At 38.2% G+C, this 16,510-nt stretch overlaps 2 protein-coding genes across 7 annotated transcripts in view; one reads left to right on the forward strand and one right to left on the reverse strand.

Annotated features, from left to right (window-relative positions):
• The window catches only part of LOC112049401 (blood vessel epicardial substance), a 70,877-nt gene that overhangs the window by 19,608 nt on the left and 34,759 nt on the right, over positions 1 to 16,510 (reverse strand). For both annotated transcript variants that reach the window (XR_002887086.2, XM_024087272.2), the window contains exon 2: positions 11,948 to 12,105. Coding sequence is in view for 1 of the 2 variants with exons in the window: in XM_024087272.2 (XP_023943040.1) it covers positions 11,948 to 12,105 (158 nt within the window). In the remaining variant the exon portion in view is untranslated. The remainder of the gene's footprint in view (positions 1 to 11,947; positions 12,106 to 16,510) is intronic.
• LOC112049413 (cAMP and cAMP-inhibited cGMP 3',5'-cyclic phosphodiesterase 10A) overlaps positions 3,131 to 16,510 on the forward strand; it is a 61,888-nt gene continuing 48,508 nt past the window's right edge. The window contains exons 1-2 of one of the 5 annotated variants that reach the window (XM_052885196.1): positions 3,561 to 3,674; positions 3,754 to 3,836. In XM_052885196.1, the coding sequence (XP_052741156.1) occupies positions 3,827 to 3,836 (10 nt within the window). In that variant the 5' untranslated portion in view covers positions 3,561 to 3,674; positions 3,754 to 3,826. Of the gene's footprint in view, positions 3,875 to 16,510 lie in introns of all 5 variants that reach the window. The other 4 variants (XM_052885197.1, XM_052885194.1, XM_052885193.1 and 1 more) reach the window with 4 other exon arrangements.

Here is a 16,510-nt window from a genome sequence, read left to right on the forward strand (position 1 = left end):
TTTTAAAACATGTTTTTTCTTTATTTATATTCCAACGCATAATAATCTTACACCGCTTAATAAGTTTAAGAGAGTTTTTACCTCAGCAGTGCGCAATTTATATTTTATATCAGTTTTTACAGCGAAGCTATTTAAAAGTTTGTCGTCGGCGGAGCATAAGACATTAGCTAAGAGACCATTTGCCCTTATAGCCATTCTTGTTAACAGAATTATACCTCGCGCAAGTAATTGCTCGTTTGTAGGCGTTCTCGTGTTTACGAGGATTCCGCTTGACATGGCACTGATTGTTTTACTTGCTCCTAATTAACCTTTTGCAGGAATTACTGAATTAATGGGCGTTCACAATTTCTCTGCCGTTTTTATTTATTTTTGTGCTGTGATATTTCTGAGATATTTTGAAGGTACCCACGATATCTCTCTATGATTTGACATCCTCTCTGGTTTTTTCAATAGACTGACTATTAGTGTGATGTTATGATGAAAAATGGATATTCTTAAAATTCTTTTAAGCAATGAAACTTATACATAGCATTTGTCCATATACCCGACACCAAAGGGGGTAGGGAACAAAAGAATAGACAAGTAAACCTCCTGGCAACATGCAGGAAGAGAAGCATGCATAGTAATCTGCATGCTTTTCTAAGTTCAAAACTGTAAACAGAAAGCAGTCCTCGAATTATGCACTCAATACCTCACCGCGCCTGCTGGGCATAAGCATTAGATCAATTGAGAAATATCATCTACCTACTGTATAATATCCACCAGAAGGCACCGGATGACATTTATTACAGAGAATCTCAATTTCAAACATGTCAACTAGCATACGTCAAAGATAGTGAATTAGCCTGCTGGTCTGATACACAACACGCAATTATCATGTCATGTTATTGACAGCTATCGTCCGTGATTAACAAATAAAGCAAAGACGATCTAGAATACGATAAAAAAATCTATTCAATGCCATCTTAGTCTACAGCAAGTCCCGTTCCGCTAATCCAATCAAGGAGATCAAAAGCTTCATTACCCAGTTCATTAGAAAACCCGTAAAAGGAAAGGGTGTGGTCGAATGCCGGGCCAAATCAAGTGTTTGTATTCAAGGTGGTAGAATGTTTACTATATTGGCAACGCGTTAGTATACTAGTTTACTTGGGTGGTCTCTTTATACATTTTATATTTTGGTTAGAGTCAGAGACCCAAAAACATTTTATACTATGCACATGTTACGTGCCTACAAAATAACCGCAAAAAGTGAGCTGAATTCAGCTGAGCCACTGAGCGCATACATGCACAATTTTGTGTTTAATTCCAACAGTTTTTAAAGTTCCTAAGCACATAACTCGACATTGTATATTTTGGTATTATTTGTTTAAATAACTTTCGTTGTTTACTATGCGACTCAATGAAATTAAGACAATTAGCCACTTTTGTTCGCCTCTATTTTGATGCGTTAGTGACATATCTCTATTACAAAATATTTGATTGTAACTATATGCAAAGTTTAGTAACAAAGCGTTAGGTTATAGCGTAGGTAGGTAAGGGGCGGATAAACTGAATTACACGCATACTGAGAGTAAATAGCGGGTGTCCGCTAGTCAAAAAAAAAACTGCTAAAGCGACTTAAGCTCAAATAGCTCAAAACAGCGGCTAAACTCTGCGACACAACTGCAGTTTTCTGGATCACTTAGAACTTCTAGTTTAAAATGGAACACAAAACCAAAGAGGTCTCACAAGAATTCATCTAACCAGTGCAAATGACCAAAGCACACGGCTCGAGTCGGTAATGTAAGAACAGTCTTCATTAAGACCTTGAGAGCGGCTACAAAGGCCCCTTGTGATGAGAGCTCTCTCAGCCTCGCCCTGCGACGTCTGACAGGCGTGCCTTTTTAGCTTCACTCTAATTGTCTGTCAAATATTACTATTTATATGTGATATATTCTAGATTTTTGAAGTGGCGTGTTGTAGACTGTGAAGAGTTGAGTGTGCGGTGGTTTTGAACTTTTTGTTGCGCTTGTCTACAATAAAGTCTGATAGAAAGCGTTAATGCGGTCTAAGTTGGAGCGCGCTTAACAAGAAGATGCCTATTTACTCTTTCTTTGAAGGTGTTTAAATGTTTAGTGTCAGGAAACACAAATGCCGGAAGGAAGATGCCATCGTTTGCGGTGTCTTGCTGTTCTGTGGTAGAAAGGAGAAGGAGGAACTAGTTGGTATAGTTCCTGAGCACATTCACTAAATCGGGCAAAATACCGACAGTCAAGCTACATTGAGACACAGTTGCAAAGTCTGCAATTTCCTGTACTAACGGTTCACTATCAATGATCCTTCTATCACGGCGATCTATCGAGTCTAATGCTTCAAGCTGATATTTTGCAGGACGATCCCAGAGGTGACTGCAGTACTCCATACAAGATCTGACCTGAGCCTGGTAAAGGGTGAGATTTTGGGGTGTGCAGTACCGCTCGACCTTATTGAGAATTCCCAGTTTTTTGGCTGCAATTTCAGCTTTAGATTCGATGCATTTCTCGAAATTGAGGTTGCATCAGATGGTGATACCTAAAAGCTCAACGTGATCGCTAATTGGAACAGCTATACTCTGGAAAGTAGGAGCCAAGGTGAAAGGGCTCTTTTTTGCAGTAAATAGACACGCCGGAGTCTTGGTACCTTTGAAATTAACCAAACACACAAAAACAATAAAAATTAGGATTCTGGATTTTGCCGGGAGGTTAATTTGGTCCATTTTTTTATACTTGTTATAGAATAAGTTTCTATACTAAGTTTATTTTTTATTAGTTTGTATTTCGACATCTGTCAAATGGAATTGTAAGAAAACAAAGGATTAAATAAACAGTCTTATATCACGCAATGGTCTTTTATTACATGGTGGCAGCGGTGGGATCCAAACCGAGTTAATTTATTTACGGATGTTTGTATACTAATGCAAATATGGAACACGCGAGGCCTCCAGCGGAACTAGTGTTGGAAGGCGGTCCGGTGAGCCGAGCCGACGCGTGGCGTAAATGGTACAGGCAGTTCAATGTATTTTTAAAGGCATCAGGGGTTCACAAAGAAAGTGCAGATGTCCAGGCGAGTCTACTAATTAATCTTGTAGGACCTGATGGATACGATATATATTCAACCTTCAAATTTATAGAAAAAGAAAGTCAAGATGACATAGAGGTATTGGTAGCGAAGTTTAATGAACATTTTTGCATTAAGCAAAATACGACCATGTCCAGATATCGTTTTTTTACAAGGAATCAAGAAGTCGGCGAAAATGTGGACGGCTACGTCACAGGTTTGCGACTACTAGCTCAACGCTGTGAGTTCGAGCAACTGGAAGAAGGATTGATAAGAGACCGGATCGTGTGTGGTATTTGTGACAGTACAGTGAGAGATAGATTGCTCAGAACGGATGACTTGACCTTGGAGAAGGCTATAAAGATTTGTCACGCGAATGAAATATCACTGACGGAGGGCAAGCAAATTGAAGTCGCTAAAACTGCAGAGTATACGGCCGGCGCGGCGGTGGATGCAGTGTACAGGGCGCGAGCGCGCGCGCCGGGCGGGGCAGCCGGCTCGAGCGGCCGGGGCGCCGGGCACAGCGCTGCGCGCCGCATGTACATCGATGAGCCGGGTCGTCGGCTCGATGCTCGGCTGAGCGCGTATAGTGATGTAAAGTGCGTGTCGTGCGGTATTGGTCATAATGACCAAGATCGGTGTCCAGCTAGATTCGCGACGTGCTTTCGGTGTTTCCAGAGGGGTCATTTTAAAAAGTGTTGCGTGAGAGCTAATAAAAAAGTGCTTGAAGTGAACGAGGAAATAACTATCAATGATCCATTGTACGTATCTGTCTTGAATGGTGATAAATGTAAAGACAGTAAGTGGTTTGAAACATTGTTTTTATGTAAAAACGGTATGTCAGAAAACTTTAAGTTAGATTCTGGGTCGGACTTAAATATATTATCGCTTAAGACTTTTGAAAGATTAGGATATTCTACAAATGATTTAAAACACTGTGACCTACGAGCTCAGTCATTTTGTGGCAATTTAATTACAAAAAAACAGGTTGTCTGTTGTTGTTCGGAGGATTTTCATCTTAATCATCAATTAGTTGGACTCAGATCAAAAAGCGCGCGAATTTTACATCCTACCGACAAAGACGTATCACCGATTTAGCGTTTCGGCACGATGTCGAGTAGAAACCGAAAGGGGTGTGGATTAGAATAGCCCGCTTTAATCTTAGAATGCATCATCACTTACCATCAGGTGAGATTGTAGTCAAGGGCTAATTTGTAAAGATTAAAAAAAAACATATGTGTGTATGTCGTGAAAATAAGTGATCCGCTCAGTGCACCAAGGTCCTGCATACGGTACCGACTGCGACTACCGGTTGTGGTTACGTAAGGCGAGGCCTACGACTCGCGAATGAGGCGAGTGACTTTTGCTTTCAACGGCTCAACCGGCTTCATTCACAAAAAGCACGGTCGTCTCCTTTGACGCAGTGATGTGCACAAGGAATTCAATTAGAGTAGTCATTATATGTACAGATTATACAGAACAGAAAATTAAAGCCAGGCAGAACATTTATGCATCTAGAAGACGCCTGCAGAACGCAACATTAAAATTAATAGTTTTTAACATATTCCACAAGAAAAATGTTTTATAAAAGTAGTCTGCTGATGTGTAAACCATTAACATTTTGATATTCAACTGAATAATCTATCTCTATTTAAAATTTCAGCCAAATCGGTTCAGTAGCAACGGCGTAAAGCTGACACAGAAACTTTCGCCTTTACAATGCATGCCACTGCCATAAATAATTTAAGTTAGATTCATAAGAAAGCTGTACAACATTTTTAATTAACATGACAAACGTTGATAAGTCCAGAACGTTGAAATTTCTCTTAGGAGGAACAACTCCAACTCGTACTTCTGATACCATTGTCGGAATTAATAAATCATCTGCGAACAAACCCCAGAGAGTAGATAAAACAAACCGTTGTTAGACACAAAACAGACACGGCAAAGCTGCTGCACGCGCGTAACCATAGAAATCCTAATAATGAAGCAATAGAAATGGCTTGTACGCGTTTGTAATTTATTTACGACTAGTGGACCCGGTCAAGCTTCGCTTTGACTTATGTGCACTTCTTCCCTATCCCTACTCTACACTAATCTACCCCTACCCCTTGACTCTTAAACGTTTGTATGGGAAATAGAAAAGGGTTGTTTTTATGGTTTTCCCGGCAATTATTCTAATTTTTCTCACCTTTTAAACCTTCCCTATACCTCTACGAACATTTGAAGACCAAGATAAGATAAATCCGTTTAGCCGTTCTCGAGTTTTAGCGAGACTAACGAACAGCAATTCATTTATATATATATATAGATAAGCAAGCGCTTGCTGGTACAAGCGTAGTGTATTGCATCTAGACTGTGGAGTGCATTACACTCCACAGTCTAAGTACAAGATAACCGTCCTTGTTACTCATAGTTTTACCATACGCTGCTAATAGTAAGTTTTTTATTATCTTTTAATTTGAAAGTACTTTGATTAGTAATTATAACTAGTTGTGACGTCACCCGGGTCTCAGCTGAAAATCGGCGCTGGGAATTGGTTTTTTGCAATGAACGGCTAATGCTGTTCCCCTTCTGTTCGGTTTCACAGACAGTCATACTGGTTGTACTGTAATCATACTGGTGGTCATACAGGTGTACTGTTTGTGACTCTAAAAATTAATAAACATATTTTCTTTCTTTTCTTTACTAGCGAATGCGCGCGTCTCCGTTCGTGTGAAGTTCTGTTTTTTTTACAAATCCCGCGGGAACTAGACTATTCTGGGATAAAATACCTATGCTACTTCAAGATCCTATTTATCTTTATACCAAATTTCATTTGGATGTTCAGTTTACTAAACATATTTACTTTCGCATTTATAACATTAGTTTATGGATTGCAGAACACGCCATTTCTATTGCCTTGTAATCAAGATGTCTATGGGTGTATCCATTCATGGGTTCCCACCTTAAAAGTCACACGGACCGTTTTAACGAGCCAGTCGATTCGCTTCCCGATTTTCCCTTAACGGTGCTAGTTGGTGATGCAACGTTTTTGTGTTCATAAATACTCCCATAAACAAACGCACAGAATGACATGTTCCGTGTAATGTTGTCTAAACAAAAAGAACACCGTTGGTACGGATACAAATCCGTTTCAACCGCGCATATACCGTTCCTATGGGAATAAGGTAACCTTTGTACTATTCCAAATTATAATCTACTAGCAGACGCCCGCGACTTTGTCTTCTAGAAAATTTATGTAAAATTTGATAGTACTTTGACTATTTTTATAGACGATAATATTGTAGATACGCCATCACGGACTTTTTTGTAAATCTATATCCCGCCATTCATAGTTTTAATATTTCGATGCAGAATTTCTATGAAAACTTGATGAGAGATGTGAGCTTTCAACGCTTTCAATCAATCAAATTACATAAAACTCAATGTAGTGAAAATCACGTAATAATTCGAAATTATAGCAAACAGACAGACGCGCCGGAGGACTTTAATATGCTATGTATCTAGCAATAGCACCTACTATAAATGATGAAAAATTAAGATGAACCACTCTCCATACATTGTCCATGCAAAAACGTTAATGCGTCACAACGAAACTCTTACCTTTGGGCAAATTGTAATGTCTAGATTAATTATAAATTTTATTTTTGATCTTATAATGTGTAATGATTATCATAACATCTCACATAATACCTATGAATACGCTATTTCCTAGATTTCTGTTGATAACATTCAATATAAAAATTGTAAAGTAATTTTAGCACATTTATATTATTGGGTATTTTAGTATTTTTCATTTCATCTGGGGCAATTTTGGGTCATCTCCTTTCATTTAGACCAGTCCAGCAGTTCTGATAACTCATTAACAAACATCATTCATTGAAATGTATGCATAATTATACTTTGACCACTCATAACTGATATCAAGAAAATCAAAATGGCGTCATCTGAGAAATTGCCTACTAACGCAGGAAGAGCCAACTGTAATCATCTGACAAACAAATAAAATTATACACACTCTGGTCGAGTTCAGTCAATGACATCATACTCGTAGCTAGGCTGTCTTTATCATGTTAGGTTAATTCTCCACTTAACCGGAAATAATTCCGAAAACATTAATCATTACTTGTTATTCCTTAGAATAAAATTTCTTGGAATTAAGTAATTCATCAATCAATACTTTTGAAGCATCATTACATTGTTTTTAAAGACATATTTTTAAAGGATGACAAATATTTCAATTCCCCTCTAATCAGTCGTAACTTTAAACTAACTACGAGAGTCTTAAACGCTGCTATTAAACTATAGCAAAAAACTCGGAAATTTTGGTACAGAAAAAATATTTATACGAAAATTACAATTTACATATTTTACATTTCGGTAACCTGAACCATAACAAAGTTAACCCATGGAGGCACGTGTCTTTCAAAACATTTAAAAATACAACAAAAAAAAAATACTTTAGTACCCGATCTGGCAGAGCCTGTCGACGCTGCTACGATTCCATTAAAGAAAGAAGAAGAAGAAAAAGAAAGAAACATGCACAATCAAAAAAAGAAAAAATAAACGGAACTTAGCAATGTGTATCTGTAAGTAAGAGCCAACCCATTTAATACGTGTCCAAGTTAGCCTGTAATAATACTTTGTCGAGTAGGGAGCGAGCCGCTCGCACAAGTTATATGCAAGGGTTTATTTGCAGCACTCGCGCCAGATGCTGTGTCAGGAGATGTGAATCACTCGCGAACAACGCACTATTACTCGTATACTGTGTACGGTTAACTGGAACGTAAGTTATATTTGCAACAAGTTACCATGGCATTTAAATGTTATAGTGTGAGTAATCTTACGCACATTTATACAATGCTAGGGTTTTACACTGGCAATAAGACACGCATGGCTATCAGGTCCTCGATTTCTCATGTCAGCCGGACATGGATCAATCAGAGTCTTCCATGATACTGTAGTTGAAACCCAGTTGTAATTTGCGGAAGAAGACGCGGGCGTCCGTTAGTCACGGTACAAACTCCCGTATTTCTTGAGTCAACCAGAACCAGACAGTATAATGGAATCGGATATTAAGACATTCTTATCCTTTCAAGGCACCCAGGAAACTCAAGGAGCACACGGTGTGTCTTGCAACTCGTGGAACCTGCAATAAGCCACCACCTCTCGGTTTCTTTCATCAAGAAGGCAACATTGAAATCCAGTTGTAACTAACTGACAGAAGACTGCTGTAAATCAGCCATTCCGCTCACAAACCCTAACGTCTTTCATCGAGGTAAGCGTTGGACACATCTTTAGTGAACTATACTGTTCCCCTACAATCTTCTCGAATTCGGCCTTGACTTTGGCAGAAAATCTACCGGTGAAGCTTGCCTATTAGAAAACTGTATCTACGATTAATGTCCATTTCATTGGCGCGCTAATCATTAGAACTGTAATAATTATTTTTGTATATTAAGACAGTCATGAGGAATGACACAACTTACTTTAAAAGGGGAAAGTGGGAATAGGTGTAGAATCTTTTTATTAATTGTTCATTATTAATCGAAGAGTAAAGATAATACGCGCGGTCGCAGTCGCGGGCGTCCGTTAGTCACGGTATAAATCCCCTACTTCTCGAGTCAGCCAGACAATATAATGAAATCGGATATTAAATTCGCTTTGTAACACGCAATCCTTTCTCGCCAAATGAAGGCTTAGCTTCGCTAAATCGGAAAGATGTTATCAAGACGCTGAATTGTAAGCACGAGTACATATATGAAAATCTAATAGTAACTACCAGTAGAGCCATTTGTGACCGAAATCGTTTAGGGAAGTACATAATTAATTCTGCCACCATCACCGTTTTTCAGTGTAAAAGGAGGTTGCCAGTGTTTCTACTTAATTACAGCTAAAGGCTTCTATTGTTGCTGGAATCATAGACGATTTATCAGAGTTTTTAAAGATTTTTCGCTGCGGAGATAATCTTAGTTATCAGTTTGTCGAGCAAAGAACAGCATTACATCACATACTATTATCGAAGTTGTTCCTTGAATGCACCACGAAATTGATACTCTATCTATTTGAATCAGTAGCAAATTTCAGTAGCAGTAGCTACGCATTTCTAAAATTACTGAAAATCAAAATGTGCTTTTTAAAAAGCTTAGTAACTCTCAAAAAGCGATGGTTAAGGATGCTATCGAAGTATTTCTTGGAGGACACATCATGAAAACTGTAGAAAAAACATGACAAAATGATCGTACTGTTTATTCTGTCACAAAACCTATCTACAACAAAGGTTACATAATTATCAAGAGAAGCTAATACGGCGTATTCATTTTTACAAGCTAATTGCTCGCACACACGTACGAATTAGCTGTACAAACATTACCGCATTACGTTTGTAGTAATTTATCAGTGTCATGCTACATACATCTGCAGGCTTCATTGAACACTGTATTACATTTCAATGAGTACAGTTTTTTATCCGTCATCGCGGTATCATGTGTAATCAATTATTCCGTTTGTGGACCTGTTATAAATTTATTAATTACTGTGTTATTGCGGTCTCCTCCTGCGATAATAAACGATGATGCAGACTAAAATGGTTAGTGTGTTTTTGTTCTGAGGTTCAACGGGTTTGCCTATAGGGTAGTAAAACTGGCCACGGCCAAAGCTTTTACGGCCATTTATTAGTTTAAAATCTTCATGCACATTCTCATGGCAAGAGATCTAAACATAGCCGCAGACCTAAACCAAGTTAATTCTTGGCTAATGCCATTGATATTCCGCGTGATTTTCTTTTTTTCACGTCGAATTTCAATGAAATTAATTTATGAATACACGAACTGTCCTTTTAAATAAATTTGAAAAATAGGTTTTAAGAAAATGAGCAATAAGGTAGACGTAGAGTATCGATGATAATAAAGGCATTTAATTGGGCGCAAGCAATGCTCCTGCTATAACAGTTTGTAAAGAAAATAATGGACCGTTATTAAGAACAAAAGACTCGAGCACATCATTAATATAAGAGAGCTGATAGTTTTCCCCCATTGAATAAACAAAAGCTCCCATTATAAAGTAGACAAAGTTCCACAGGATGTTGTTATAGGGGTTGAACGTGTGACACTTGTAATCTCACAATTTTAAATCACGTCGTAAAGTGCACTCGAACAATAATCTTTTGTTATTAATAAACAAAATTCATAAAGATTATCAAGAAATAACGAGATTCAAGGACTCGTAAGTTAAAAACTGTTGTTGTTTTACGATTAACACGCAAAATAATACAGAAAACAAAGCAATTTGTGCTAAAATTTGATGATGACTCGGTATAAATTATAAACTGAAAGTTAAAAAACCTCCTCCATTTTGAGGTCTTGCTGTTATTGAATAAAAACCGAGGATAATGCCAATTGTATTTCTGTGGGTATATATCCCAGTTTACGATTTCGGCACAATTTAAGTTAATCTAACTATCGAAAAACCGATAAATTACAAAATTAATTACAAAACAACACTTAATTTGTTAAATAACACGCAGTCCAAACGCGCGTAAACATCGAAACAAGGTAGACTCCAATGGAGATTATCCATTGGAGTCTACGCTCGTTTGCTATATTGCTAGACGCTATTCAATTAGATGATACCATAGTAAACTGATACAGATAAAAAAATATTATATGGCACAGATATGCCTGTAAACCTGGATACTGATAAAGAAGTGCTGTCGACGGTTGCAAGAATTTGAGATGTTGATATGGCATTAAGAAAAATGCTTAAAAATCTCTTGGAATCACTTTCCCATAAATGCTCAAGTTCCGGAAAGAGTAATTTGCAAGCGCGATGTTAACTGTAATGAGGCAGAGGCAGAAAGTTGCATTTTTCGGATATCTACACAGAGGGAGTGGTGATTATTTAACGCCGAAAATAACTTCGATAGCTAGACAGGACTGTAAAAGATCTAACTGGTGGTACACAGGACAAGGAACAGAGCAGGATATCTCACTTTTCTCTTCCGTGTCCACGAGGACGCAAATAATACAATTGCGATAAACAGTTCAATTTCTGATTCAAAGAAAAACATTAGCGAACGCACTGCGGTTAAACCGCGGCTGATAAAAACCGCAAATATTATATTGCCGCGTGGTAATCGTACAATAATTTCCACCCTATTGAGTTCTATGGTCAGTTTTATACTTCACGGTTCGACGTTTGTTGGCTTTTGCGACTGATACAAAATAACTCAGGGTAGAAAAGAGAATAGGCCCTTTTGCCTTCAACCTTTTGCTGGAACTATACATAGTTCATCGCGATAGAACACTATGGTGGTCATCGTGTAGAAGACGTAGTTGCGTCTGCTTATGGTAGCGATGGTTATAAGATAGCGTCGTTGTCGGTTTTTCGACCGCATATCAAAGAACAGTGGACCAATGATGGTCATATGCATCTACACTACATATGGCCTACTGTCAGTGTTTTTAATGAAAATTCACTTAATTAAACCTGTTGCGCTGGACAGATATTTATTTATTTATCTTATTATATGAAGGTCACGGATCCCGGTGCAATTACAGCTTACCGCTTAACATCTATGCCTCATGTTGTCGTGTCCCCTCATTCTGTAAAGTTACAGCGCTGTGACGTGGTCCATTTCCATGGAAACTTCGTTGTTAATAACAGTTTAGTTTTGGCATCCCATGAAAATACAATTTCATCGACAAGTGTGAATTCGCGGAATCGCACCCCTGGTCAGCGCTGTTTGTGCGACGTGTTCTTACCATATTTTTTGAGGTGTTGCTCTGTTATACGTGATGATCTTCAATCCGCATGTTCTATCAAATGTGTACTTAAAAAAATGGAATTTCTTTATTTTCAATATACTCACTTCCCGGACAACACCAGGGAGAGGCTGTCCACCTTGGTGACCTTCTCGTGCGCGTACAGCTCGTGACACTTGAGGTGTCGCACGTTCCTCATGCACATGAGCACGCGCCGGAACTGGCGCCGCGACACACGCAGCGGCTTAAACAGCGCTATGTACACCTGGAACAAGCATACACATCGTTTTAGCAATGATGTGCACAAGGTTTTCAACTAAAGTGAGTTATGCAACTAAAATGAGTGGTATGCAGTGGTTCTCAACAGAAAGGTCGAATCCCAGCTCGGATCAGTTTAGGGTTTTATAATTTCTGGCTCAGTCCTGGCCTGGTGGTAATTTAGCGTTCGGGTACGATGTCGTGTAGATACCGGAAGGGGTGGGGAAATGTATCCTACTCCTATCAAGTTAGCCTGCTTTCATCTTAGATTGTATCATCACTTATCATCAGGTGAGATTGCAGTCATTTCGTCGTTACCTTTAAAGTTAAAAATTGTCACCCAAAGCATGTCAACCCGCATTGCAACAGCTTGGTGGATCTAAAAGCCACTACCCCCTCTCTTATAAGCAGGGCTGGCCCTTCAATGAACCATAAAATAGACGTGGATAGAGAAAATTGACAATGTCGATAGAGAAAAGCGTAACTATTCAGTAATTCGGTAAAGGAAGGAAAACCACAAGCCTGGTATTTTGGCTTCCAATTTTTGTTTGTCTAGTTATGTTTACGATTACAGGAAAATAAGGTGAACTGTATAGGTATTTAGATGACCAAAATAATAAGGAATTTCCCCTTATTTTACTAACCAAATTTTTCTGTTTACGTAACCAACCCAATACCCATATTAGTACAGCGAATTACCAACTCATTAAAGTCTACGTGTGGTTAATAAATTAGTAATATACATTTAAGCTTTGTCATTATTATTTTTGTTGTAAAAACATTTCGAGAACAATCATTATCAGCTGATGTTTAGATCCATCATGCTGCTTCAATGGGAGCATAGAGTGTATAAAGTTTGGCTTTTTAACAATCGTGTAACGATAGTTAGATAGATAGTGTTCATTATAATAACCGGGACCGTTGGCGTATGGCAGGCGTCCACAGATCCGCACCGTAGGTACATATTGGACTCATCGCATCAAACGGATTTTGTATTCTTTGTATATACCATAGAAAGTCATACAAGTGCGTCCACTAATTTGCATCGAACGGATTTTATCTACCAAAAAATTAAAAATCCGTTTGATGCGATGCGTCCGATACGCACGATGCGGATCTGTGCCTACCAATAATATGCTTTCGCAGGCATGGGATTTTACACCATCAACGTCCCAATCTTCGGTTGAGAATTTTACTGACAATGTCTTAACATGAAACAGAGAGGTATTTTGAAAATATCTTTGGTAAAAAAATGATCATCAATCACTGATATGTGGTTCCAGCAAAAATCAGGGTTACATGACCTACATTAAAAGGTCATGTAGCATTATGCTGAGCTTGGGATATTTTCTGGGTTATGCCACACATCGCAGGGCATTGTCCTGGATGGCCTGGTGTATCGGAGAGGTTGTGATGTGTGGCATTTTTTCAAAATAAATGCCCTATTCTTCCTTTCTAACCGTAAACATTTTTTTCTTCTAGTGTCGACTTCTCTGGACAGATTCCAAAATTGCTTGTCTTTGGCAGATTCATATGGAAATCGTTACCCAATCATTCGTCAATACTGTTACCAAACTACCAGCTTGAAGCATTGCGACAGATTTAACGGGCTCGAATAAATTAGCATTGTCAGGGAGATGTAGCTGCTACTCTTTGAACTTTACCGACCGCTACACGGTTTCGCCCGTTTAAGAAAATTTAAGTTTTTTTCCTCTATCCCTCAGGAAAAGTATTTTCCTGGATGTTACTACTGTTTTCCTAATGGCCTCCAAGCTGGGAACAGTTTTCATGGAATAACATAATACCATATCGGCCCAAAACTTGTACAATATTTGACAATGTTGCTTTATACAATGTTAAGATAGCTGGTGGGTTGAGGAGTACTCGACTACTTGTAGCATCACACTACATACATAATGTGTTTTTTTCATTACATATTTGAGAAGATATGTAAGTAATGAAAAAAAATCAGCCATTTCTGCGAGAATAAATATTTACCAGGTTGCAGTTAACCCCATGTCTTGAAGAAAAAGAAAAGTCAGCTGAAAATTATATTGTATACTGAAATGGCATAAATCGCTGATAAAGCAGCTTTCCATTGGTGAAAGAATTTTTAAAATCAGTTTAGTATGGGTGAGAAATCGTAAACAAACAAAGAACCAAGAAAACGGAATTTCACATAATAATACCTAATGTGGAAGAATACAATAAGCAACTTAAGCTAACTTATCCTAATAACTATACAAATCATGCCCACGTGGAATGGTGGCAAGAATACTGGCTGCATTTCCGCGCTGGACAGCCAGGCTGATCCTTTGCGCAAAAAATGACCCAGCCCTTCTGTCACCAGTCGAGGCAACTAGCCGCGGTGAAATGGTACGGAAAAATTTTTTGGCACTGCGACTCCATGGCCCAAGGGTCTCCACGGCAAAAGGTACAAATATGTAACTCTCTGTCAGAGAGGCATACAACCTAATGTTATATAAATATCAAATTTCTTCAGTTTCAGTCAGTTTACTAGAGGTTCAATAACAATAATCAATTCGCAATTGTTTTACCAAGAAAAAGAGTAATTTTATATTTTTTATCAGATAATGCAAAAAAGAAACGTTCACAACAGATTACTGGATGACATGAATATTACACAAGATTACAGAACACCTTGAAACACGCCGGCATATTAGCGAGAGACGCCCGGTTAATGAATGCATTCTCAACTTCACTCGTGTAATATGTACGTAGCCTCTCCATGCCATGATTGTCTCTTCACAAGGTCGCAGGGCGTTCCTATGACCTTGTATGTGAACATATTTAATACTAGCGGAAACCTGCAACATCATCGGCTTAAAACCTTTGCACTAAAACTAACAGACCAAGCAAATGTTTTGCCTTATTTTTGGGGTGGATAACCACCACCTATCACCTCTCAGGGGTATGAAAAATAACTGATTGAATGGCAAACCTACTGAATATGAAAAAAATCTATACTAATATTATAAAGCTGAAGCGTTTGTTTGTTTGATTGGACGCTAAGCTAATCTCAGGAACCACTTGGTCTGATTTGAAAAATTCTTTCAGTATTAGATAGCCCATTTATCGAGGAAGGCTCTAGGCTATATATTATTCTCGTATTCCTACGGGAACAGGAACTACGCGTGTGAAACCGCGCGGCGTCAGCTACTATGTCATAAGAATCGGGGCAGATTGGTAAAATGCACTGATACACGAGATTTTATTATATTAGATACTCGTAGGTGAGCCAACTTAATAACAACTAAACAGACAAACATAATTACTGTCTTGTTGTTGTCTGTGTTGACTTTTGATACACGATTGTTGGGTAACTTTAAAACCGTTTAAGCTTCGCTTTTGAAAGTTCTTCAAAGGGACAGTTTCGCCTATTGTTGCCCAATTTTCACTAACGCTCCTTTCCTATTCATAGTATCTAGCCTTTCTCGATATATGAACTATCCAACAAAAATATAAACGCGTTCAACCAAACAAACAAACTCTACAGCTTAATATATGTATAATTCTAGTAAGTACAACTCGACGTGGTATTTTTATTTGGCTTGAAAAATTAAAATGTTGCAGATTTTCCACAATAAAAACCTAGTTGCAATGGTTTATTTCATCAAACAATATGTTTCACATTCTCCAAGTCCATAGAGAATCCAAACACGTGTAATTTATTTATTCACTCTGTAGGTTATTTATTAAAGGTGCCAATCCAGTGTCATCTTTTAATTAAAGCTGTTTCTGAAAGAATTACAAAAATTCTGTAGTTTAAACGAGTTTGATTGAAACATCGCTGGCTAGGCACCGCCTTCAAACTGATCAGAAGATAACACATAGGTGAGATGTTATTTTTTGCTTTTTAGTTTAAGTAAATGTTTGAGTTGGAAGTCGGTTGAATTTTTTTATTAAAATTTTTTGCATTTACATCCAGGCCAAACTCTACCAACCAACCTACGAACCAACGTAAAGGCCTGCAAGAGCCTGCATTTTAGAATGGCTGAAAATTTGCCAGCCATTGTGGCATTGAAATTGCAGTGAAACAGTAGCAGGTTTCAAGGATCCAGACCCTTAACCGTCCAAATAAAGCGTATTTTTTACGTTTTTTTTCTCGGCATAATGTCTAAAATCATGTACCCAATTGCTAGTCATATAGCGTCGTGGCAACCCTTCCAAAAACACCGTTAATATTTTTTTACGAGAACTTTAATGGTCTCTCTCTGTAGCGAATAATTGCTACAAAGCTAAGCAAAGTGTCTGGCGGCTGGAGGAATGTTCCCTTCTTGAAGGATCCCTCATGATATCCTTGAGAAAATATCAAAAAAAAAATTCTTTACAAGTTAGCCCTTGACCGCAATTTCACCTGATGGTAAGTGATGATGCAATCCAAGATGGAA

The sequence above is a fragment of the Bicyclus anynana genome, chromosome 13, assembly GCF_947172395.1.
Source record: "Bicyclus anynana chromosome 13, ilBicAnyn1.1, whole genome shotgun sequence".
Classification (NCBI taxonomy): Eukaryota; Metazoa; Arthropoda; class Insecta; order Lepidoptera; family Nymphalidae; genus Bicyclus; species Bicyclus anynana.